Below are 25,886 nucleotides of genomic sequence, written 5' to 3'. Positions count from 1 at the left end.
CCTGCACAACACTGCCACACATTTCATTTGATCAATTATATTGGGTATGACTCAGGGTATGACTATTGACAAGTCCAATAGAAAAATGTCACTTTTTTAGACAGGAACATATCACAACGATTTTCTTGGTAATTAGAGCCAACGTTTGTTTATGCTATAGTACCCTCAAACCCTTCATATTTCAGTCAAGTAACCCCCCCCCCCACACACACACACACGTACACCTTCTATCGACTATCGTGCATGCAGTCTTTGTTGCTGTTACCCAGCCTCTTGCGGGTGCAGCCCTCAACGACAAAAGGCTAGGTAGCGTGCATGAGGCCTAGCATTTTCATAAAACAAAGGAATGTTCTCTTTTGTTGCATGGTGGCAGCAAAGTTTTACAGGCAAATCATGGACACGTTTGATATAAATTTTAATAATATCTACTGAACTGAGGCATTTTGCGTCTAATTCATGATATGACACAGTGTTGCAAACTGACACAATATACCATATGCACAGCATGGCAAACTGACACTATATACCATACCTTGGATAGCCCACATTTACTTCACATGTACAATACAATCACATCTGCAGATAAACCCTTCACACAATAATGTATACACATTTATTGATAAAAATAAACTACAAAATTATAATAGTCTATTATCATTACAAAAGATATACTATAAAGTGGATAGAAACTACAGAGAAAGACAAACATGTATATTACTGAACACTGTGATTAAACATTAATTTCTGACTCAACAAAATGATGACAAATTTGAAGAAAACAAACTACACATGTACATAATTGGGTGGCTACAGAACTGTACAATCGTCCAACTTCTAACCAAACATGAAATTATACTGTTAGAAAACTTCAGTATTAACGAAGCAATCACAAATTTTTAAAATGTCTTGAATAACTACTATAAAACAATTTTTTGATATATCACTATTTAAACAGATCATACATTTTCTCCTAGATTGGAAAGTTTATGACATTGTAAGTAACTACTTGTATATCTATTTTCCCTTTAACTTTAAAGTACTCATAACAGCTGTGATTGCCTCTATGGGATCGCATATCTCAGTGATTTTTTCTCGGTGAAGAACCCACTCAGGTTGAATCTGAGGTTGTCTTGACATTGTGGTATCCAGGGTTGTGGACAAAAAGTTATTGAGAGATTTGCTAAGATTAGCTTTGATTCTTTGCTGTTTCAATTTTTCCTGCCTTGTACTAAGCAAATGAATACTTCTTATTTTCTCCACAGTCTTTGTAATTTGAAGAATTTCCTGTAAACAAGAAATATAAAGTATTAATAAAAAACGTTAATGAACAAATTAACTAGCAGTATGTGCATAAACAAAGTATTTGATTGTGTTTCAAGAATTAGTATTATACAACTTCTTGTGTTTGTGTATGTATGTATGTATGTATGTATGTATGTATGTATGTATGTATGTATGTATGTATGTATGTATGTATGTATGTATGTATGTATGTATTTATGTATGTATGTATGTATGTATGTATGTATGTATGTATGTGTGTGTGTATGTATGTATGTATGTATGTATGTATGTATGTGTGTGTGTGTGTGTGCGTGCGTGCGTGCATGCGTGTGTGTGTGTGTGTGTGTGTGTGTGTGTGTGTGTGTGTGTGTGTGTACATAAAGTGTAAATTACCTGTGATCTTCTTCTGTCCCGACAGATAACAACCAATAGTGTACAACTCTTGGTGAAAATAGAACATCCCTTGCCTCTGTAGATCTGCATTAGATCAACTAGTGTAGACACTGAGTCAGGGACCTCATACACTGCATACACTGTGTTTTCATACTGTACAAACATAATAAGAGTACAATTCACAATACCTGAACACTAAATATATACAGAAATTTTACTTGCTGTACTTGATATGTATAGGATGAAATTCCATGATTTATTTCAGTGAAGAATTGATGAGTTAACTACGTGTAGACTGAAAGAGATGCATACAAAACAAAGGGACAACAACAAAAGTTTGACGACACATGGGATGGGGATGGGGGGGGGGGGTGTTATTCCAAGTCATGTGACTTTGTAACTGACTACGATAATTTGTTTTCCATATTTTTGCATATTGACAGCAAGCTCACAGTCCTTCATTCTTTATTATTTTCCCTTAGTGTTTTGATGTGTCCTTTTCTCTAATAGTGAATTTTTTTTCTTGTTTCTATTCATATATTGTACCATTTCCTTATAACTATTTCAAGAAGTATACACTGTACACACTTATTTAGAAAAACCATGGTGTTATAATATTGGGGAATGAACAATCAACACTACACAGATGGTTGGACATCAACTGATGGTACTGCCTACTACCCTGTCATCTTTCATACATAGATTTCTCAGAACAAAACAAAGTTTTCATTTCTTTAACTTGTCTACAAGCTTATGTATATAAAGTGCATAAATGTGATGCACATTTCTGATAACAAGAAACACCAGATTTTCAAGATGGAAATGTCCATGTATTAACGATATAAAGTATTACATGTACATCAAACATTTTTCTTACCTTGGCTAAATTGAGGAGTATACTGATACAGAATGAGATGGCCTGCATATGTGGTAAACTTCTATTACAACTACGGATCAATTCATACACTGTATGCACTGCATTGTTAGCTGCAATCCTCTCACAACACTTGGGGGACAACCTCGTAGCAACCTCTGCAAAACAGAATTAGTTGGAAAGGATTAGCTAAGACAAAACATACAGACTGTAGTTATCTCATAGTACAGGAGAGAACTGACATTGACATATCTACAAAACGTCAATTGGTACATCATCAAAGAAAACTGGTGGGAAACCATTGGAAGTAACAAGGATGACAAATATTTACTGTCATGACAACATAGCTGTATGTAAACAAAACAAGTTGTGAATTTGACAACTAGTCCTCTTCTCCCAAGGGGGTATTTGTTTGTACACAAGTAATTAATAGTTGTTTAGAAGAGGAATAATCTGAGTTGCTTACCAAGGCTTTCTAGAGATGTGAGGAGATGTGACATCATTCTTGTATGAAGCAAGAAATCCAGTGCCGTGCTTACTCTGTTACACAGCTTCATTTGCTCAGTTGCGTTCTTATTTGCTTCTTGAAGTCGTCCACGTATCATCTTCAGTTTTTTACTCTTAATGGATGTGCGAACTTGTCGTCCTCTCCACAGTGCCTAATTACATAGTAACAGAAAGAACAAAAATGTCAGAAAACCACTACATGTATCTTTGGGAATCGCCATGACAATAAAACTGAAAGGTTATAAAGAAAAACCACATGCTCACATAGACATGTTTACTAACTACTGAGCATATGATTACCAAAGTGACTGGTTTCAAGTCCCCTTACTACATCAAGAACTTTATTTCGGTACAGTTTTAGCAGAAATCAAACCATCCCAATGTGGGCTATTATCAAGAGTATCTTTGTCAACATACAAATATCTATATACAGTGCATTATTATGATAAACAACTTATGAAAGGTAGACACAAAACTAAAACTAGTGATTTTATACGGTGCCTCGGTTATGTGGATATTATCACCCTGTAATCAAGATAGTGTAAATACTGAACAAGGTTGAATGTGTGGTCATTTGAGAAAATCTGGCTTTTAGAGACACCACCCTACCATGAGTGTAATTATAGCAACATCCATTCATAGCTTACATCACTTGTCGTATAACAGTTAGTGTCTGTGTTAACTTGCTGATAGCTCATCTACCATTGTCATAACTCTAAAAGACCGTATAACACAGCTATAAACAGTTACAACTAACCTGTAGGGTCTGAATAGCTTTCTTCCTTTTCTCAGCATCAATCTTTGCTAAGTACATCCTTGCTGCAGCTTGAATCTTGGTTGCTGCTTGGTGGCATTTGACTTGTTGATGGCGTACAAGCCTCTGGAGAAGTATGATGCCACGGCGAAGCTTTTTGAAGCGTTGACGTTCAAGTTTAGCTCGAACCCACCTCTGAAATTAAAAAAAAAAAGTTTGACAATTTAGAATGTGGACACCCTGGTGTTTATAGCCGACATTATCCATATGAGTTGTGCTGTAACTTCAACAGTGTGTATTCCCATTCTTACAATAAATGTGAAGACAAACTGTGTAACCAACACATGTAATCTAGTAACATCTATATGCTTTCGAGGCTGGGTTGAAACGAATGTAATGGTAAATTTTGAAGAATGTAATTGTACTGAGTTGAAATTTAATTCCCACAAGAACAGGGAGAAAGTACAAACAGCTAGGTAGAAATATGAACAGTAATTGTTAATGGCATGGGCAAGAGACTAGAAAATAGTATCTGGAGTTTCCTCTAGGCTTCAACACATTTGATGTATCGGTAGTCAATATTGAAACATGAAAACTTACTACTATGGCTGACATCAAACTGTTGACATATGGAACCTGTTACAAACAGGGAAAGTAAACAACTGAATTGGATTAATAACACTTGGCACAGCATGTTGGAAGTACAGAGACTTATATTACACTTCATCATTTGATAAGAACAGCTGTATGGCCTCTTTACATAGCAGTTCATGTTCAAAAACAAATTAGAGGTTCCACTAGTATTTCATGCACACTTAAAGAGGCCATAAATCTGTTCTTATCAAACTAAGAAATGTAATACGAGCCTCTGCTGTTCCAACTGTCCCAACTTGCTGTGTTATTAAGTGTTATTAAATCCAAGTCATTTGTTTACTTTCCTTGTTTGTAACAGGTTCTGTTCGCCAAAGGCCTGATCTGATGTCGGCAGTTATAAATTCATCTACAACAACTTTGTAAATGCTAATCATCTATTGAAAGAATTTTCTGAAAAAGAGAAACAAAAAAGGTACAACATTTTGAAAATCAATCTCATGACTAACCTGTATACTAATAACAGAATGAAGTCTTTCTTTGGCCAGTTCCATTGCTTTAGCATTGCGATAGTATCGTTGTATCTTCATAGCACAAATATGGTGATAAAGGGCTGCTGTAAACCTCTTCAATCTCTCTTCCCGAACTTGCTTCTCAGCAAGATGATTTCTCACTGCAGCCTGGATCAAAATCACTGCTTTTCTGATTTTCTGATACTTCACATATGCACTGTGAGCCCTGTAAGCTGTCTGAATTGTTACAGCTGCTTTGATTTGTTTGACATAACTTCTGGCTAACTGACCTCTGTAGATACGTTGAACCAATAATGTAGCCTCTTTCATCTCAATAAAATGCTGTCTGGCACGTTTACCAGCAACACTGGCTCTATATCTCTTTTGGAGTACTGTGGCAGCTTTTTTCAATTGGAGGAATCTCTGTCTTGCTTGGTATGCCCTCACATTGGTTTGGATCTTCACTGCTGCAGCCTTCTGTCCAATGTACTTCTTTCTTGCCAGGTACATTTTAAGGACAGAAACCACCAACCTTGCTGACTTCTCTTGTTTTACAAACTTTCTAGCCTGACACCCTCTGTAGAATGCTTGAATAGTGATACTAGCCATCTTGAGTTTCTGGTATCTCTCTTGTTCTATCTTACATAACTTGTTAGCTCTATAGTACCTCTGTATGGAAACTACTGCATGTTTCAGGTTTTGGTATCTCTTCTGAGCTAGTGTCTTTCTTACAACTGCCTGGAGTCTTATAGTGGCTTCTTTCAGTTCCTTGTAGCTCTTCTCTGCTCTATACATTCTATAATAGGACTGAATCTTGATCACAGACCATCTCATTCTTTGATAGCTTTGTACTTCTTTCTCTCTCATCAGATAAGCTCTCCAGTAAGCTTGTAATGTAACAGCTGACTCCTTCAGACAATTATACGTCTTTCTTGCTTGATACATTCTTATACTACTCTGAAGCATGATAACTGCCTGTCTTAGATGTTGGTATTTCTTGGCAGCACTAAATCTTCTATATGTGGTCTGGATTCTGATTGCTGCTTTGATCTTCTGCAAATGCTTCCTTGCTAGCCTTCCTCTGTAAAGACTCTGAGCCAAAATAGTTGTGCCCTTGAACCTAAGGAAATCCAGTCTTTGTTGTCTTGCAGCAAGAGTTGCTCTCCATCTTTCCTGAATAATGTTTGTGGCATGTTTCATTTTGTGGTATCTTCTCTGGGCTTGTTGTTTTCTGACAAGGCTCTGTAATGTTACAGCTGTTCTTCTCAACCTTTTATATTCATTTTGTATGATGTATCCTCGCCATAAAGATTGGATTTTAATCGTTGATTTTTTCAGATTTTGGTACTCATCAACAGCTTGTTGCTTCAGTGTATATGCTCTGAAGTGAACTTGAAGAACTACAGCAGCATGCCTTAATTTCTGATATCTCTGTGTGGCATTGAATTTTCTAAAGTTGGACTGAATGACAATGGCACCCTTCCTCATCTGCTGATAGTTTCTGCATGCAACATATCCTCTGTAATATGTCTGGATCTTCCGTGCAGCTAATATTTTATGGAAATATTGTCTGGCTAGGTGTCCTCTGAACAGTGACTGTGCTAAGATGGTCACTCCCTTCAACTTCAGGAACTCCTTTCTTTGCTGCCTGGCCATCATTGTTGCCCTGTACCTACATTGCAAGACTGCAGTTGCTTCTTTTAACTGTTGATACTCTTGTCTTTTCTGATATCCCTTCACAAGTGCTTGAAGTCTAATGGTTGCAGTCTTCAACTTCTTGTATTTCTGACTTGCTGTGTACATTCTATATGTGGCTTGTATTTGTCTAGCAGCTCTGTGCTTGTGGGCCAACTTCCTGGCTTGATATCCTTTCCAGAATGCCTGAATGGTAAGACAAGCTCCCTTCAATTTGTTGTACTGTCTGTTTTCTCTTTGGTACACCTTTTGAGCTCTGTAGTGACTTTGGATTGTTCTTGTAGCCCATTTCAGTTTGTTATATCTTCTCAAAGCCATTGCACCCTTGACAAGGGCCTGCATCTTAATGACAGCATTTCTGGTTGCTAGGAAACTACTTCTAGTTTGGTATCCCCTGAAGCTTGATTGAATCAGGATGGTTGCTTTTCTGGTTTTCTGATACTTCACATATGCACTGTGAGCTCTGTAAGCTGTCTGAATTGTTACAGCTGCTTTGATTTGTTTGACATAACTTCTGGCTAACTGACCTCTGTAGATACGTTGAACCAATAATGTAGCCTCTTTCATCTCAATAAAGTGGTGTCTGGCATGTTTACCAGCAACACTGGCTCTATATCTCTCTTGGAGTACTGTGGCAGCTTTTTTCAATTGGAGGAATCTCTGTCTTGATTGGTATGCCCTCACATTGGTTTGGATCTTCACTGCTGCAGCCTTCTGTCTAATGTACTTCTTTCTTGCTAGGTACATTTTAAGGACAGAAACCACCAACCTTGCTGACTTCCCTCGTTTTACAAACTTTCTAGCCTGACACCCTCTGTAGAATGCTTGAACAGTGACAGTAGCCATCTTGAGTTTCTGGTATCTCTGTTGTTCTATCTTACATAATTTGTTGGCTCTATAGTACCTCTGCATGGAAACTACTGCATGTTTCAGATTTTGGTATCTCTTCTGAACCAGTGTCTTTCTGACAAGTGCTTGGAGTCTTATAGTGGCTTCCTTCAGTTCCTTGTAGCTCTTCTCTGCTCTGTACATTCTATAATAGGACTGAATCTTGATCACAGACCATCTCATTCTTTGGTAGCTTTGTACTTCTTTCTCTCTCATCAAATAAGCTCTCCAGTGAGCTTGTAATGTAACAGCTGACTCCTTCAGACAATTATACGTCTTTCTTGCTTGATACATTCTTATATCACTCTGAAGCATGACAACTGCCTGTCTTAGATGTTGGTATTTCTTGGCAGCACTAAATCTTCTATATGTGCTCTGGATTCTGATTGCTGCTTTGATCTTCTGCAAATGCTTCCTTGCTAGCCTTCCTCTATAAAGACACTGTGCCAAGATGGCAGTTCCCTTCAGCCTTAAAAATTCTATCCTGTGTTGTCTTGCAGCAAGAGTTGCTCTCCATTTTTCCTGGATGACGCTTGTCGCACATTTCACTTTGTGGTAGTTTCTCTGGGCTTGTTGTTTTCTGACAAAGCTCTGTAATGTTACAACTGCTTTCCTTAATCTATGATATTCAATTTGCACTACATATCCTCTCCATACAGACTGAATTTTAATTGCCGACTTTTTCATATTTTGGAAATTCTCTCTGGCTAGGTGTCCTCTGAACAGTGACTGTGCTAAGATGGTTACATCCTTCAACTTCAGGAACTCCTTTCTTTGCTGCCTGGCCATCATTGTTGCCCTGTACCTACATTGTAAGATCACAGTTGCTTCTTTTAACTGTTGATATTCTTGTCTTTTCTGATATCCCTTCACAAGTGCTTGAAGTCTAATGGTTGCAGTCTTCAAATTCTTGTATTTCTGACTTGCTGTGTACATTTTATATGTGGCTTGTATTTGTCTAGCAGCTCTGTGCTTGTGGGCCAATTTCCTGGCTTGATATCCTTTCCAGAATGCCTGAATGGTAAGACAAGCTCCCTTCACTTTGTTGTACTGTCTGTTTTCTCTTTGGTACACCTTCTGAGCTCTGTAGTGACTTTGGATTGTTCTTGTAGCCCATTTCAGTTTGTTGTATTTTCTCTGAGCCATTGCACCTTTGATGAAAGCCTGTATCGTAATGACAGCATTTCTGGTTGCTAGGAAACTATTTCTTGCTCTGTATCCTCTGAAGACAGACTGAATCAGGATGGTTGCTTTTATGGTTTTCTGATACTTCACATATGCACTGTGAGCTCTGTAAGCTGTCTGAATTGTTACGGCTGCTTTGATGCTTTCCTTGAGATGACGTCTAGCTAACTGACCTCTGTAGATACGTTGAACCAATAATGTAGCCTCTTTCATCTGAATGAAACTTTTTCTGGCACGTTTACCAACTACACTTGCTCTATATCGCTGTTGAATTACCAGGACAGCAGTTTTAACTTGAAGGAATCTCTGTCTTGCTTGGTATGCCCTCACATTGGCTTGGATCGTCACTGCTGCAGCCTTCTGTCCAATGTACTTCTTTCTTGCCAGGTACATTTTAAGGACAGAAACCACCAACCTTGCTGACTTCTCTCGTTTTACATACTTTCTAGCCTGACACCCTCTGTAGAAGGCTTGAACAGTGATGGTAGCCATCTTGAGTTTCTGGTATCTCTGTTGTTCTATCTTACATAACTTATTGGCTCTATAGTACCTCTGCATGGAAACTACTGCATGTTTCAGGTTTTGGTATCTCTTCTGAACCAGTGTCTTTCTGACAAGTGCTTGGAGTCTTATAGTGGCTTCTTTCAGTTCATTGTAGCTCTTCTCTGCTCTGTACATTCTATAATAGGACTGAATCTTGATCACAGACCCTCTCATTCTTTGATAGCTTTGTACTTCTTTCTCTCTCATCAGATAAGCTCTCCAGTGAGCTTGTAATGTAACAGCAGACGCCTTCACACAAGTGTACGTCTTTCTTGCTTGATACATTCTTATACCACTCTGAAGCATGACAACTACCTGTCTTAGATATTGGTATTTCTTGGCAGCACTGAATCTTCTATATGTGGTCTGGATTTTGATTGCTGCTTTGATCTTCTGCAAATGCTTCCTTGCTAGCCTTCCTCTATAAAGACTCTGAGCCAAAATAGTTGTACCCTTGAACCTAAGGAAATCTCGTTTTTGTTGTCTTGCAGAAAGAGTTGCTCTCCATCTTCCCTGGATGATGCTTGTCGCACATTTCACTTTGTGGTATCTTCTCTGGGCTTGTAGTTTTCTGACAAGGCTCTGTAATGTTACAGCTGCTTTCTTTAATCTCTGATATTCAGTTTGCACTACATATCCTCTCCATACAGACTGAATTTTAATTGCCGACTTTTTCATATTTTGGAAATTCTCTCTGGCTAGGTGTCCTCTGAACAGTGACTGTGCTAAGATGGTCACTCCCTTCAACTTCAGGAACTCCTTTCTTTGCTGCCTGGCCGTCATTGTCGCCCTGTACCTACATTGTAAGATCACAGTTGCTTCTTTTAACTGTTGATATTCTTGTCTTTTCTGATATCCCTTCACAAGTGCTTGAAGTCTAATGGTTGCAGTCTTCAAATTCTTGTATTTCTGACTTGCTGTGTACATTCTATATGTGGCTTGTATTTGTCTAGCAGCTCTGTGCTTGTGGGCCAATTTCCTGGCTTGATATCCTTTCCAGAATGCCTGAATGGTAAGACAAGCTCCCTTCACTTTGTTGTACTGTCTGTTTTCTCTTTGGTACACCTTCTGAGCTCTGAAGTGACTTTGGATTGTTCTTGTAGCCCATTTCAGTTTGTTGTATTTTCTCAAAGCCATTGCACACTTGGCAACAGCCTGCATCTTAATGACAGCATTTCTGGTTGCTAGGAAACTGCTTCTGGCTTGGTATCCTCTATAGAATTTTTGGATAGTGACGCACGCTTGCATCTTCTGCTGACGTTCTTGCTCAATAGCAATTTTTTCAAGTCTCATCTTCTCACACCTTGTCCTGGCTTGTCTGCCTCTTACAAGAGCTTGCATGTTGATGGTTGCAGTTCTTAACTTTTGATACTGTACCCTCTTGTTGTATCCCTTCCATCTAGCCTGTAGACATAATGCTGCCCTCTCTCTTCTAGCTTCTTTCCTTGCCAGCATTCCTCTGAACCCGCTCTGTATCTTAACTACAGCAACTTTCTTTCTCTTGAACTCTTCTCTTGGTTTTTGTCCTTGCCTGTAGGCTCGGTAGAACTGCTGTATTTTGTGGACTGCATCTCTCATTCTAGAAAGGTTTCTACGTACCAGGTGACCACGTACCACTGACTGAAGTTTAACGATATACTCCTTCATTTTTTGAGCTTGCTTCTCAGCCTAAGATAAGAAAATGGGACAATAATAATATTACAATCTTTTAACAAATCTATTTTACTTGGTCAGCTTTACTAGTTTGATTATCATTTCCAATTCTGTACTTTGTAGAAGTTCAAGTAAGAGAAGGTTTAGGATTGCAATGTTGTGAACTCTACAATGTACCTTCTTAACATACAAGAATATAACACACGGTTTATGAAATATTATAAGATCTGCTTTCAGTCCACGGGTTGTGCACTTGATGAAATTTTCTAGAGTCAGATACCACCAGATATGTGAAAATTACAGGTAAGCTTCAACAATATGTGAACACCCTCTGGGTTTCTTTTGTTACCTTTTTTAGCTTATGTCTTCTCCATGTTGCTTGAATGATTCTCGCAGCTCTGGTTTCTTCACGCAGATCAAGAAGTCGTTCACAGAGATACGATAGATATGTGATCACAACCTATAAACATGGGGCAACAAAAACGAAAAAAGTCAAGTTTTCAAATGTAGTAAGGCTGATGCAGTTCGCTTTCAGCTAACCAGTTACATAGACCAACATCTTGGTACATTTCTAGAAATGTTCACTAAGTTGAACATGTGTGTTTGGTAGAGATATATAGATGTAGTACAATGAAGTCACAAATATATTATTGCACTGTTAATATCTATCTTGTAGATTAAGTGTTGCAGATTAAAGGGGCACAAGCTGAGTTTATAGATTTTATAGATTTAAATTGTGAAATTGAAAAGTCACTTGTAGAATCCTACTTACTGAAGTCTACTTTACCATCACTTGCAACTCAAATCTGGTATTACGATATAACATATAAATGATCCAATGCTGTAATTTTTCATACATATCAAAAAATGTTGAGGAATCCATACTAGGCAGTCAACTGTTCTAGCAATACCAGAAAGTCATTGTAGTGTCATAGAAGGTATGCATCAACATTAACATTATACTAGAATTGTTTGATCAAGTGTGACAGGTCACTAAGAATTATAACCTTACCTTCTCATTAGGGATAGTATTAGACATATCAGTTGATTTGATCATAACTGGTACTCCACCAAGCTGTGCTACAGCATCGTATAGACATTTGAAATTGTGCTTCTCATTGGTTAGTCGTTCCTCATATGAAGTTGGTTTCCCTGTAGCTGTTGAAAGAAGGCATAACTCATCAGTGATCAAGTAATTATTGTTATAACAGCCATTTCAAGGGGGGGGGGGGGGGGTTTAATTTCATTATAAGTGTCATGATTAGAGATGGCATAATCAACCCCCTCCCCCTCCCCATTTTAACAATCAAATCATGAACTCATGCTTTTTCAACCAAATGACTATGTGATTCTGGTAATCAAGGCACTGGTTTATAAGATGGACAAAAACTAACATTATTTTTGTTTTACATGATACATGTAGATTATACAAGTGAGTGGCAGCAGTGTCTTAGTGTGTGGATATAATCACCTTGCGATCAACATAGTGTAGACATTGGAAGTTCCAAAACAGTACACTGCAGGTTTATGGAACTAGCTTTCAGAGAGCCACCCTACTGAGACTATAATTAAACCAACATCCATTCAATATCTTATCACTAGTTGTATCAACATGTTGCAATACTAGTTTTAGTTTGTGTGTATCTTAGTAAACTGATGTCTCAATTCCCAGAATAATAATTTACTAAGTAATTTGGAAATATTACTGGTCGGAAAGTAATTGCAATGGCTGTACAAATTAGAAATATTGTACACTTACATGGGATGCATGTTTTAGTCCAGGTACCATCAGGATTTTGGTTACTGTCAGTCTCATCAACATCATCTGCTTCTTCCTCTTTTTCATGATGTGACTGTGTTGTGTCTAGTTTGATTTCACTACTTGGTAACAGTGAAGGATGGTAATGGTGAATCAGATAACACAGTGCACGGCCATCGCTGAATGATACTGTGAAGTTCTCAATCTGAAAAGCCAACAAAAGGTTAAAGGTTAGAGTTCTAAAAGCAAGAATAGGGTTCAAGTAGACTGAAAGATCGAATGGTGCTCCAGTCATTGCCTGTCAGCCATAAGCTAAATGAACAAATGACAGTGTATATTTAACAATGAAAATTTCAGTCTTGGGTTCAGGTTTCGTACAAATCAAATGTCAAATGCTTATGGAGTATAATATCTATGTACTACCATGACAAATGTTACACTGTGTTGAAACTTTGCAGTTATGACGTTCAGACAAATGAGCAAAGGTACATTACATAAATAAACTTAGAGATTTGTCAATTTGGTCACTCTGTTAATCGCTTGAGTGGGGAGCAATAAAAAAGCTGTGATAACAAAGAAACTTTCTGTCCAATTGTATAACTATTACAGTTCTGTCTGTATATGAGATCAGGCTAATACTATTAAAAATTAACTTAATTAAAGTCTGAGCAAGGAGAAAAGATTTAGTGTACAGTATTTCATATCTACTATGATTGTCCTCTACGTTCTTATTTGTTTGTGCAATGAGTAACTGCTGAAGGTAAACAAAAAGCAAATACAGCCTTCTCCTAGATCAGATGTTAATCAGCTTGGTACTAATATGGACATACCTTCATGCCATAGTAAGCACACACAGCTTTACACCACTGTAACAAGAGATTTAGTCTTTCACTCTTAAAGTACAAGCCGGGATCACTAGTTCGTCGTTCCTCGTCTTTGGGTTGTACAGTGTCTAACAATGCCACAGCTGCCAGTTTCTTCTGAAGTATCAGGTTTTTCCTTAGGAAAGCAGTTTCTTCCTTCACCTTCTCTGCATTCAGTCTGACGTTTATCTACAAAAACCAACACATTCCTCATTAAACATATGCCCTATAATGACAGCATTGTAGAAGTGATGCTTGTAGAAGCCTTGCACATTTGGAAGTTGTGAGATCAGTATTTTTACACATTTCAACCCAATTGACAACTGAAGCACTAGCAAATTTATTTTGAAATACAAATGAAATAATCAAATGAAACTAGACAAGAACACATTTTTGTAATTATAAAATAAAGGTTATAAAAAATGTGTATTTTCTGTTCAAATCTGAATACTAATTAGACAGTGTAAAGGGGGGTTTTCTTACCAATGATGAAACACTCACCTGGAAATGGAAAATAAGTCTCCATAGCAATTCCAATGTTTTCTCTTTATGTCCATCTACTATGGTTTTATTGTCAATACCACCAGCTAGAATAGTATAATGTACAATTGTAACACGCTTATAACATAATTTTAAATAATTTTTTTCAAATGAAAATAGCCATTAAAGTGCTGTTGTTACATTCTTATTAAATAAAATATGTATATTTCAAAACTGTCAATATTATCAATCAATCAATCCATCAATCAAATTTATATTGCACTAAACTCCAGAGCTACATAAACAGCAGATGCCTCTGATGCAGGTTCACACCATGCTCTTATCAGTTTGTTTGTTTATATCTGTGAAAGTTAGTCATATTGTGATATTATATACTATGTGACTAACTTTCACAAACATAAACAATCTGATATTAGAGCATCGCATAAATCTATACATCAGAGTGACTCACTATTGATTTTGTATCAATACATGTCACTTTGATAGTGTGTGCGATAAGCAGAAGACTTTCATCATCTTCAAAGCCAGCTTTAAAATAAAAGGATGTTCTAATCAGTAGCATCTCTAGACAACTGCTGCAAGGGTTGCGAGTATTTCAGTTTTACTTCTTAACAACCCAGGCTGGATTATAATAAGAATGTATTAATATTTTTCTTACTTTGCACATCAATGCCTGCCTCCTTCATGGCTTTCAATGCTACCTCCATGTTATGTAGTTTTTGTAGACGGCTAATAGCTGGCATTCTGAGTTGAGTAGAAAGCTGCCAGTTTCCAGTCAGTAGTTCCATTATTTTCCTATATTGGGAAATTAGAACACAGGTGTTAGAAAACCCCACTACAGCCAGGATATTTTAAAGTCTTCAATCATGTATTTAATTCATAACTTATATATCTGTTTTGACAGGGAACATACACCATTCAATATGCTTCCTAATATGGTGAACAGCTACATGCTATTGCTTCAGAATTCCTAATATGGTGAATGGCACATACGTTATCAGGACTACCAAATATGGTTTATATAATAGTAAATTATCAGGGCCAAAATTGATTGGAAGGTTGATTCAAGATATCGGATACTTACACCACACGAATTCCACTTCTCAAATCCACTCTGATATTGGCTACAGCATAGTCAAACTCATGGAGAGCTGTCTGTACATGTGATACAGTGTAACCAAAGTAACTGAGATGACGCGTTACATCGCCTTCACCACTCAGGTAATCACGGGAAAACTGTAGAAGTAGACCTCGGCTAGACTGTAATAAGATGATAAAAAGAGTGGTAACTGATACCCAGACAGACAGACAGACAGATAGACAGATAGACAGACAGACAGACAGACAAAAAGACAGAAAAGCACTCTTGTTAGATCACTAGGTACTAATTAAGTTACTTCTTAGACTTACTTTGATCTCTGCATCTTTGCAGAACAGACAAGGGTCAAGGTCAATGAGTTTGGTCAGTTTGGCACGGTCAAGGAAAAACACCAACAGAAGAAACTTTTTCAGTGTGAACTTGGCCAGTGCTTCTTCATAACCTTAAAAAGAAAACGGATCAACATTTTTGATAAACAAATTGAGCATCAGATTGGAAGAAAGCACAATTGTTTTCAGAGGCATGGCATTTGATTTGCTAACAAAGAAATTAGTTCTTGAGAATTCAACTATGTCTCAACTTGAATGCAAGGTATTTAAAAAATAGAAAGATTTCGGAAATTATCACACCAAACTGAAAAGATAAAAAAAATCACAAAGTATCATAAAAATAAAAAACAAAACTTGCAATGATAAAACCCTTTGTGTATTAGAATCTTCATTATTTTGTTACTAACTTTTAGAAAAATCCAAACAACAAAATATTCTTCTCTGAAAAAAGATGTCACACAACTTGAACAAAAATAAACCAGGAACAACAATGTATTATTGTCAGTAAATCACAAAGATCTGTGTGCCATTTTGTCAGCTACAGTATATTTGTAAATGGTTGTTTTTTCAAAACCTGTATTATGTTGGTGGTTATGAACAAAGCTCTCCCTCCCCCTGCTGTAGTTACAACAAGTGCAGACTTACCATCTCTGTAGAGGTGGATAACATTAGGGTGTGCATACTCAGCTGCTATGGTAGGATCGTTTAATAACCGAGACACAACAAATCTGGATAAGCCATGCACATCAAGGTTACTTCTCAAGTGTAAGACAACACCATATATAGTCTGCAGATAGACAGAAAACATTGGAAATACATGAAAACTCAAAAATCACAAAGAAATTCTGACAGGTTCATACAAAATGCTTTGATTTGTATGGATGAAATTGGTGACTGTTGGTGTGCCACGTACACATATTGAAATTAAATGCTACCAGTGTTCCCCTTGAACAAGGGACCTGGGTGCCAAGTTCTCACTGCTCTCTTACTGCAAACCACCACTTTCTGTCAAAATGGTTACAGACTAACATGAATCTAGATGCTCTAGTCTCCAACCAGCAAATATCCCTTTTCTAGTCACCAACCACTGATCAGAAAGAGTTTGGGTTGACGAGCCTTCTTGTGGACAAATTCTAGGAAGAACACTATCAGTCATTTCCTCTGAATTTATTATAAACTATTACTTTCTTCTGGAGTACATACATCCTTTTTCATTATTACAATGATTGCAAACAAACTAAATGAACACCACTGAATACTGTGTAAAACTAAACATGTTCATCTGTACAAGAGCTATGCCCAGTCTGCTGCCCTCTTGTGATAGGAATCTGACAGACAAACTTACCTCTAAACCAATCCTCAGCCAGAGTGGATTAAAAGACATAATCATTTCAAGCAGTTGTTGTCTGACTCCTGTCAATGTCAAGACCAAACAAGAATCATATCAAAATTGGTAAATTGGACATTTTTTTGAATGGGGAATAGAAATAATGTAGAGAGGAGTTTTTGTCAGTATCTTGATGAATTTCAAGACTTAGTGAATTGTGCAAGTCAAGGAACTCATCTTGAGCCTTGAACAACATGTGTATAAAAGAATCCATGTATTCATAGTTAGACATGCTTTGATTACTGGTAGTTGCAAATAAAACAGTAAAGTGGCTCAATATGAGAAAACGAGTGGTAACTTTGTTTCGTGTTGTCTATATGCTACAATACTTGGCTATTCTGAGCCTTACTTTAAAGTCCAAAATGGCTTGTGAATAGCACTCCTAGTGGCCAAACCATGAAATCTTTTATCTTTCCTATAACCAGAATATGGTGTATTGTTCAAATCATCACTTACCATAGTCTCTGTTGATGTGTTTATCTGGTCGGACTCGGAGTCTACCACGTTCTATTTCTTCTTCCAATCTTTTGACAACTCTGATATTAGGCTCACTTTCAAAAAGACGACAGGCTGCCTTACGTAGTTTGTTTAGTCTTCTGATTGCAGTGTATGTTTTCAGTGACAGTTCCTCTTTGGTTGGAGCCAATGTTATGTCTTCATGGTTCACAACACAGATGGTGCCAGCATCAACTGAAAGAATACGTGTATTTTGCTTGGTGTTATTTCAGTATAGTACCACATAGATTGTGTCAGCATCGACAAAAAGAATCAAATAAAATGTGTTTTTGATTGATGGTACCAGACAGGTTACATTCATTCTTTAGATACCTACCAATCTCCTGACCAGAGAATTAATCACCATCATGGCAGTGAGAAGTGTTACAACCTACATTCCAGGATTATCCTTTTTGAAACAAAAATTACATAAAATCACTGATTTGTGCTCTTTCACTTACTTTTTGCATTTTTACATTTTGGATCCTGAGGGCAGTCCATTTCATCAGGAGTCAAGATATGGTTCAACCACTTGGTAAACCCTCTTTCTTGTTTCTCTGTCCATCTCTCATCGTAAAACATGTTCTGAGCTGCATAAAGATTAGGATGACTTGGTATACCTGCCAGCAAAAAAAAGATGGGGAAACAACATTTGAAAATGTTCTATAATATGAATTTAAAAGATAAGTCTAAAGACTATGCTTGTAAGCGAGAAAAAAAAGCAATTTTCTAAAACTAACTTACTCCTTTTTGTTGTCTTTCGTAGTGCCAGTCTAGCCATTGCTACCCCTCTGACTGGCTTTGAAGTGGCATATGTACCAGTCTTCCCCTTAGTAGTTGGTTTTCTGCTTACAATTGGCCCACTCTTTGTCTTTGCTCTCTTAGGTTTAGAGGTGATGATGCTGTTGTGAATGGGGAATATATCGTGGCTTGTGACACTAGCAATGGTGTTGTCCTGCTCTGTGATATCTATATCATTCATAGACATCAACATTAAACTATCCTGTTCTGACACTGTGCTTGCATCATCATCCAACTTCCGTTTTCTATCCACTGAAGCAGATTCTGCTGGAAACAATTCCTTGCAGACGACTCCATTTTCAGACTTTTGTTGATCTATATCTGTGACTGGTTGTGGCTTTACTTCTTGGTCTTTTAAAACTGTGGCAGTAGACAGACGTCTTGTTTCAGTGTTCTTCGTAACAGTAGCTGTAGAGAGTCTTCTCGATTCTGGGTCTTTTGTAACCGTGGCTGTTGAAAGTCGTCTCAATTCTGGGTCTTTTGTAACTGTGGCTGTTGAAAGTCGTCTCAATTCTGGATCTTTTGTAACTGTAGCTGTGGACAAACGCCTTGTATCTTGGTTCTTTGTAACAGTGGCAGTAGACAAACGTCTTTGTTCAGGAGCTTTTGTAACAGTGGCTGTAGAAAGACGCCTTGAAGTTGAGTCTTTTGTAACTGTTGCTGTTGAGAGTCGCCTTGCTTCTGGTTCATGGTGCTCACTCTCATCAGTGGATTTCTTTTGCATTGGTGCTTGAGACTTTGTTACAGTTTGTGAATTCAATGACTGTCTTCTGCCTGTCAGAGATGATGGTGCTGCTGTCTTGGTTCCGATAACTGTTGTTAGCCGCCTTGCTTCTACATCAGGTGGATATATGTTAGACTCTGTTGGAAATGTTGGCTGTACCTTTGTCACAGTTTGAGATACCAGGGAACGACGTCTTCCAGTGAGTGATCTTCGCCTTTGTTCTGGTTCATTTTGAGGTTTGGTTTGCCTATGTTTCACAGGAAGCTGAGGTTTCTTGAAGAGGCTATCTCCAGGTTTTTTAGTTTCTTCATTAACTCCATTGGTCTTTGTATTATTGTAAGATGCCAGCGATGATCGTATCTCTTTATGGACTTGTTGAGTTTTACCTTTACTTGTGAGTGGAGTGCTGCTGTGTCTACGCAGTGATGTATCAGAAACCATGTCTGGGAATACAGGTGTCTCAATGTTTGCAGTGAGGTTAGCTGGTGTTTCTTCTAAAACAACAGGTGTTATAACTAGACTGTTTTTCTCAATCAGTGAGCTTTCTTTGATGTCACTTAGTATATGGCTTATACTCTGCTCCTCTGCTATAGAACCCAGTGTGGCTACCGTACTATCTTTTTCTGTTGGCAAATTGTGTATGTCATCTGACTTGAGTGATCCAAATTCTGCTTCATGGCTTATTGGTTGAATTTCTAAGTTGTCTTCAAGGGGAAAAGGAACACCATCTTTGGGACTGCTACTCAGTCTAGTAGGAATACTCGGAGTTTGGTTCTTCCCAACACAAAAGGTTAATCTACTTTGCAAGAGTGCATCATTGGCATCATTTGAAGTGGCCTCTGGACTAATGCTGATATCTCCAAAATCTTTTGTGCATAATCTTCCTCGATCTGGACTCAAGCTAATGTTGAATGCTTGGCTTTCTTTCAGTGGGAACCTTGCTTCAAACTTTGATGTTGCTTTCAGCGGGCTGGGACTGTCAACATCGATGACAGGTGTCGTATCTAATGAGGCATTCAATAATTCAAATGTTCTGGATCTCTTCATTGACCTCGGAGTAATAGGAATGGTATCCATCTCAACTGGAATTTCATCCTGTCTATTTTCAGTTATTTCTGCTGGCCTCACATTTTCAGCATCAAACTGTGATATGACTGGGCTTCCTGACTTTGCTTGACTTTTTGACATGGTGGTAGTTTTCATAGGAGGGCGATAATTTCTGTTCTGAAGACATTTGTTTCTTAGATCTGAAATTCCACTCTTCTTTGTATTCCATTTACTTCTCTTTTTCTGAAAAGAAAGAAGGATGGTGACTTTCAATTGGCAAATTTCTTATTAAAACATTCAAATAACTTGCACTGAAAATATTTTGCTTCCAAAAAACTTCCATAAAAAATATACAAATGTATGCTTTAAATGTTCAGGGTGCTGAACCAAAAACAATTTTCTTACAACTTGGAGTACATGTAATGACAACTGATAGACATATAATGAAATTAACTATGTAGCTGTGATATAACAATATACCTTGATAAAATAATCATCAAATGCCTTTTTTCGCTCCGAAGTTTGATTCAGGTTAAACATTGGAATGAAAAAAGGCACAAAAACAGACAAAAAAACCCTCAAAATCACAGCAAATGCTACAATTATTGCAGCTAACTCATGACATGACAATATACCTTTTACATGTAAATACATGGAAGTATACTATAACAAATACCTCCATGGTATTAAAATGCATTTCATGCTTCTCATCTAAATATCTTTTTACATGTATGAATATAGTATATATGACTATGATACTTGGGCATGACAAACAGCGATAAGGTAAAAAGCTATTCGTCCTAAACTCAGTGTCAAGTAACAAAGTAGAAACAAATCTAGAAAGCTAATATAGAACAGAATGAAATTCAGGGTAATTTTTTCTTAGACTTTCTATAGCCCCCTCATCATATGTAGCTGTTGGTCAGTATGGAGGTATGTCCCCTTACAGTTATACCTCCATGGTGCAACCTAACCTCTCCCAAACACAATAGATGACTTGAGTAATACAACTAACACCACCATGCACCATGGATGTATCTTCCCTAATATTCATCCATGCTACCACTATAATCCATAATAGTTTGTGTGTTTCTCTGTTTTATCTTTTTTTAACTATGAAACCCCATGTTTGACTGTGAATCTAAAACTTAAAAGTGAAGGGGTTCCCAGAGGACCTCAAAATGATAGGTACCAACTGTCCCTAGCTACTTTTGAAGTTTGGTGAGTGAAGTAGTGAGATTATATTCATAATGATCACTAAATATTGTATATCATTATCTACATTCAAATTGTAAAAGTTTCCTGAAAAAAATGATGCCAATAAATTATTTCATTTGCGCTTTTGAATATTAATAAATAGAAAAGGCGCTTTAGAAAATAAATAAACTTTATGGTACACTTACTTTCTTGATCGGGGACGCTACTCCAGTTCCAAGTAAAATTATCTGCAGACGATGAGCACCATCAAATTTAAAAGTAACAAGTTCCCGGATGTTTCCAGCTTCTGTTGGGGTCCATAAGAATTTAATCGTTGTTTGTTCCTCACCCTGTAACAACCAGTTTGTTGTATCATCTGCAACACTGAAGCCTTTCTTAAAAGGAAATTTTTCAAGGAAGAGCTCCAACTCGAAATCGTGTGGGTTCCTTACATGGAGTTTGCATGTTTTAGACTTTCCAACCTTCACTTTGTTGAAACTCAAAATTGTTTTGCCGGCAAAATACGTTAACTGCAACTTGGGTGTTTCTTCTCTTTCTTTCCTTGGACTTCTATTTCGGTATGGAGTTCTGGAAAACCACGCTCCCCTTGGACTTCCGACAGAAGAAGCACCAGAAAACGGAGATAGGGCCGCAGCCATATCTTCGACTCAAGTCCACTAACAAGTTGTAGTTGGAGAGAACTGATGGATTTACACAATTTGTCAAAAATACGAACGCTCTCGGATGCTAGCCCATGTGAACCAAGTTCAACACGAGCAAAACACGAGCATAATCACGCAAAAAGTCCTAAATTCGTAAATTCTGTCACACTAACATGTTTACTACACTTGGATTTCCCTCAACTGCCTGCTCTACACAGCACAGCCAATCAACTTCTTTGTTTCTTGCAAAATTTTAAATTGGCCAATCAGAAGGTCGGAATTGTCGATTTAAATTCCGTTGTGACCCTTGACCAGGTTAGTGTCATATGACTATTATCACATGATCAGTCAGCTGACCTCAATTGTGACAGATTCAGAAGGGCGACTACTAGTCGAAATAGGGATTTTTAGACGAAAGATGACAAATAGGTGATACAACAAGATCACCTTTTTACACCCTACTTTATGCAATAGTTCATTCTTAAGGGATTACAGCAAGATGATGAAGGTAGGTACCAGAAATATTGAAGTACGCCCCTCTACAAGGTTGAGAAATCATCAAATTTACTACTCGTCTAAGTGTATATGATATGAGGTCATTTGTGTTCGTGAATCACAGGCCTCTGTAGATAACGTAAATCAGCAAATCAAACTATTTTTGACTGAAAATGAATGGAATAGCCTTGATTGAATGTCTTTCAAAGAAAATTACATCAAAATAATGTAGAACAGAAGTAATTTTTGGAAGCACAAAGTCGACAACAAATATGTTGTCAATGTCATTGAAAAACAAATGAAGCTGTCTGCAGAATGTATTACGTGTAAACATGTTTGGAAACATAGAAAATCCGGAGTGTAATAATCTTACATAAAATTGCAAGTTCTTTAAATTTGGACGACATATGTGAGGTAAATGTAATGTCTTAGCAGTTCATAGTGTAATGATTACATTTGTAACCATACATCTAGTTATGCCATCACTTATAAGTCACATTAAGTGTTAGAGTTGGTCTACCCTTTATGGACTGTTTTACTGTCTGGGTCGTAGAGGTCAGACAAGTCCCTAGATATAATAATCGTTTTAATGCATAATCTACCTGTCCCTTCATTAAATACATGTATTGTAACTATTAATATGTAAACTATTGTTTGGCAAACCACCAAACTCTGAACCTCTATAGATGTGGTGTGAAATAAATAAGACTCATGTTAAAATAGTATTGTTAATGTGCAGATTCTTCAGTAATAGGACTTCAGCATAGTTTGTAATTTTTGGAAACTGAAAGTTATAACGTTGCAGACAATTTTTGACACTGTTATTGTAATATACAGGGTAGGGCAAGTTATGTAGTAATTTTGTTGGTATTGAGGGTGGTATTAAGGGAGGGGGGTGGGGGCAGGGTCAAGTCATTTTATAGTTATTTTATTGGTGCTGAGGGGTGAGAGCTAGTCATACTGTTGTTGGGGGGGGGGCAAGTAATGTTTATAGTAATTTGTTGGTGTTGACGATGGATTAGAAGTGATGTAGTAATTTTGTCAGGGTATTGAGGGAGCAGGTTGTATAGGAATTGTGTAGGTATTAAAAGAAGGAGGGCAAGTCATATGGTCACACAAAGTATTCCAGTAATTGGGGCAATCTGGTAGAAATATGGGAAATATTAAAGGTAAATATTTCAACTTAATCTCAGAATTGTTTGATGATCATACTTGTTTGTATATTATTTTCCAGATGTACTTCAACTTCACCAAATACATAGAACCACTTTTATTTCAGAATATTAATATTCGCCAAACAGACAGTAAGTGTGTTATTGTATTCTTTAATAGGAAAGATTTGAATACAAAAAATCTATAAGCATACAACATAGTCTTGTCATGAAGTCCCAATTCAGAATGGAAATCTGTAGAAAAGCTTACCGTACTAGAGAAACCTTTTTTTGCTGAACAGTTTTCATCCATGGTTAATGAGACAAATTTTGTTTATGTTAGGGGATGTTACCCTATTGTTATTGTGACCTTACCGTAACCCTGACTCCCTAGCATTAGAAGTGTGAACATATCTATTGTACAATTCTGTACTCTGACAAATGCAAGACAACGTCCATTACATGTAATGACAATAAATCTTATTCCAATATTGTACTATATTTACCATTAGTCTGTAAGATATGACTTTCTGTGTTATGTTATCAGCCAGCATACCATCAGTTGAAACCGTGGCTACACAATGCTGAGATCAGCTGTGACAACAAAGGAGAAGGATGCTCCTAATACAGTTTCTTTCCCATAATGCCTTGTCTCAGTGTTCAGCTGGCCACTTCTGAGCTAGATTACCGATATTTTTAAAACTCTATTTCAGCAAGGTTGTGCATTTTAGGATTGTATAAAGAGAAGCAGCTGAGATAAAATTCAGTCTTTATACCTTTGTTCCCAACTCTCCAGACAATGTATTGTTCTTTTGGAAATAGAGAGTTCCTAACTAACATTGCCATATTCCATTGCAGCATTGGTAGCAGCATTAATAGTACTCATTGTGCTGGCAATATTGAATGAATTACTGAAGTCTATAAGGACCTACTTGTACAAGAAAACTATAGCTAATCCATTGACACAGGCCAAAGGTACTAATGCTGTAGTCAATGAGCACAATCCACTTTTGGAGTCATTGAGAATACCGCCAACAGTAGGACATATCAAAAGAAGAAGGTATGTGACTCTTATTTGACTTGTATAAACAGTTTACAAGTTGTTTATGTGTATGTGGGAATACACCATATATTCTGGTTATTAGAGTGATGAAAGATTTCTTGGTTTGGCCACTAGGAGTGCTGTTCAAAAGTGAGGGCCAGAATGTAGTGTAAAAGAACAGACACAATTTACCAATCATTTTCAAAGGTGTTCTTGTTATACTATTTTATTAGTGACTACCAGTAATCATGACATGCCTAGCTACTACTGTTACACTCTTTTAGGAACACATGGTGTTCTTTTACACTCATTTTGTTGACGGTTTTCTGCACTGCCATGCGATAAGTGAACATGACCAAATTTTAGCTGTCATATTGTCAAATCTAGGATGCCTTTCTTGTAACCCTTACATTACATATGAAATGACCGGAACTTCAGTAACTGGAATAGCGCCCCTAGTGGCCAAATTGTACAATCTTTTGTCTTTCTGATAACTGTATATGATATACTGTGTATGAATGATGTTAAGAATTGAGTTTACCTTGACTTTACTTCCTTGTTTGTTATTGCAGACTCAAGCTACATGTTGGAAATTCGCTGTTTTATCTTCTTGAAATTATCATTGGATATTTACTAATGTTGTCAGTGATGACATTCAATGGATATATTCTAGTGGCAGTGGTCTGTGGATTAGGACTTGGATATTTCTTATTCGGTACTCCAAGGGAAACTTTCAATCAACCTATTGTTATCCCAGAAACGCAACGTCTTGCAGAGACTGATGATCCTGATAGCTTACAGAATAGTAGTCTTGGCCGGAGTTACCAAACCTATGACTCACTTGAATCATGATATGGTCCCCTTTAATGTAGTTTGCCTATGTCACTGGATTCCGCTGCACTCATTCTATCCAGTTTGTTACTGTAGCCGTTCAAACTCAATCAATTAGCTACACAAACATCCTCTGGAGAGGGTTGGGAAATTTAATGTTGTTAACCCCTTCTTTTTTTCAAATACCACTGCACACACATAAAAAAATTCAAGTAACCCCTTTTAATCACAGCATATTTTCAGATACCCTCTCACATATCCCAACAATTTTTCAAGTACCATCTCAATTCTCCCCGCCCCCCTCCAGCAGTATTTGTGAATGTTGCCTAAAGGGTGTCAGAATACCATTTAAAACAAATTTACATAGAACTACGTATAAATCCATACCAATGTTTACCATCTTTTTTAAGTAACAGATTTTCATCTTGCAGGTAAATAGTTTTGATGTCATTTTGAGTTTTTCTTAAGTGATGTTATTGAAAAAAACCATCAGATGTTTTTGACCACGATAGAACATGCTCCCTCTAGAGGTGAGATTGGAAATATTATGCCAATTTTTGGATCAACTTTGAAAGACTGATATTCATCAAATAAAATATGATGACTGGTTCATATCTTTTCTCT

General features: G+C 37.2%; 2 protein-coding genes across 2 annotated transcripts; one reads left to right on the top strand and one right to left on the bottom strand.

Moving 5' to 3' along the window:
• Positions 1 to 810: 810 nt before the first annotated feature.
• LOC144441307 (abnormal spindle-like microcephaly-associated protein homolog) lies at positions 811 to 21,740 on the bottom strand. Its single transcript, XM_078130865.1, has 25 exons — positions 21,282 to 21,740; positions 18,057 to 20,127; positions 17,774 to 17,932; positions 17,274 to 17,507; positions 16,776 to 16,843; positions 16,076 to 16,217; positions 15,413 to 15,543; positions 15,087 to 15,262; positions 14,661 to 14,797; positions 14,003 to 14,088; positions 13,469 to 13,690; positions 12,639 to 12,843; positions 11,892 to 12,037; positions 11,208 to 11,339; positions 10,145 to 10,894; positions 9,975 to 9,994; positions 8,926 to 9,836; positions 8,256 to 8,787; positions 7,207 to 7,967; positions 4,913 to 7,071; positions 3,816 to 4,007; positions 3,018 to 3,210; positions 2,555 to 2,709; positions 1,678 to 1,830; positions 811 to 1,284 (listed from the first exon to the last, which is right to left on the bottom strand). The coding sequence occupies exons 1-25, from the start codon at positions 21,738 to 21,740 to the stop codon at positions 1,015 to 1,017; spliced, it is 10,464 nt and encodes a 3,487-aa protein (XP_077986991.1). The 3' UTR covers positions 811 to 1,014.
• Positions 21,741 to 22,111: 371 nt separating this feature from the next.
• Positions 22,112 to 25,886, top strand: LOC144441156 (protein SLC31A2-like). The gene is made up of 4 exons (XM_078130693.1): positions 22,112 to 22,251; positions 23,473 to 23,542; positions 24,248 to 24,449; positions 25,004 to 25,886. Exons 1-4 carry the CDS (start codon positions 22,243 to 22,245, stop codon positions 25,281 to 25,283), a joined length of 561 nt encoding a protein of 186 aa, XP_077986819.1. The 5' UTR covers positions 22,112 to 22,242; the 3' UTR covers positions 25,284 to 25,886.

This window comes from Glandiceps talaboti, chromosome 10 (genome assembly GCF_964340395.1).
Source record: "Glandiceps talaboti chromosome 10, keGlaTala1.1, whole genome shotgun sequence".
Taxonomy (NCBI): Eukaryota; Metazoa; Hemichordata; class Enteropneusta; family Spengelidae; genus Glandiceps; species Glandiceps talaboti.
Note: the sequence above shows the minus strand (reverse complement) of the source record. Positions and strands in the feature narration are given on the sequence as shown.

What these genes read in the sequence shown, in the direction of transcription:
- LOC144441156 (XM_078130693.1), top strand. An exon ending in TAATATTCGCCAAACAGACA is followed by an intron (nt 23,543 to 24,247) that starts GTAAGTGTGTTA and finishes ATTCCATTGCAG; the next exon opens with CATTGGTAGCAGCATTAATA. An exon ending in GGACATATCAAAAGAAGAAG is followed by an intron (nt 24,450 to 25,003) that starts GTATGTGACTCT and finishes TTGTTATTGCAG; the next exon opens with ACTCAAGCTACATGTTGGAA.
- LOC144441307 (XM_078130865.1), bottom strand. Translation starts at nt 21,740, where the DNA reads ATGGCTGCGGCCCTATCTCCGTTTTCTGGTGCTTCTTCTGTCGGAAGT. An exon ending in CAAAGAAAGGAGTTCCTGAA is followed by an intron (nt 9,837 to 9,974) that starts GTTGAAGGGAGT and finishes TGAATATCAGAG; the next exon opens with ATTAAAGAAAGCAGCTGTAA. An exon ending in GGGACAGAAGAAGATCACAG is followed by an intron (nt 1,285 to 1,677) that starts GTAATTTACACT and finishes TCTTGTTTACAG; the next exon opens with GAAATTCTTCAAATTACAAA.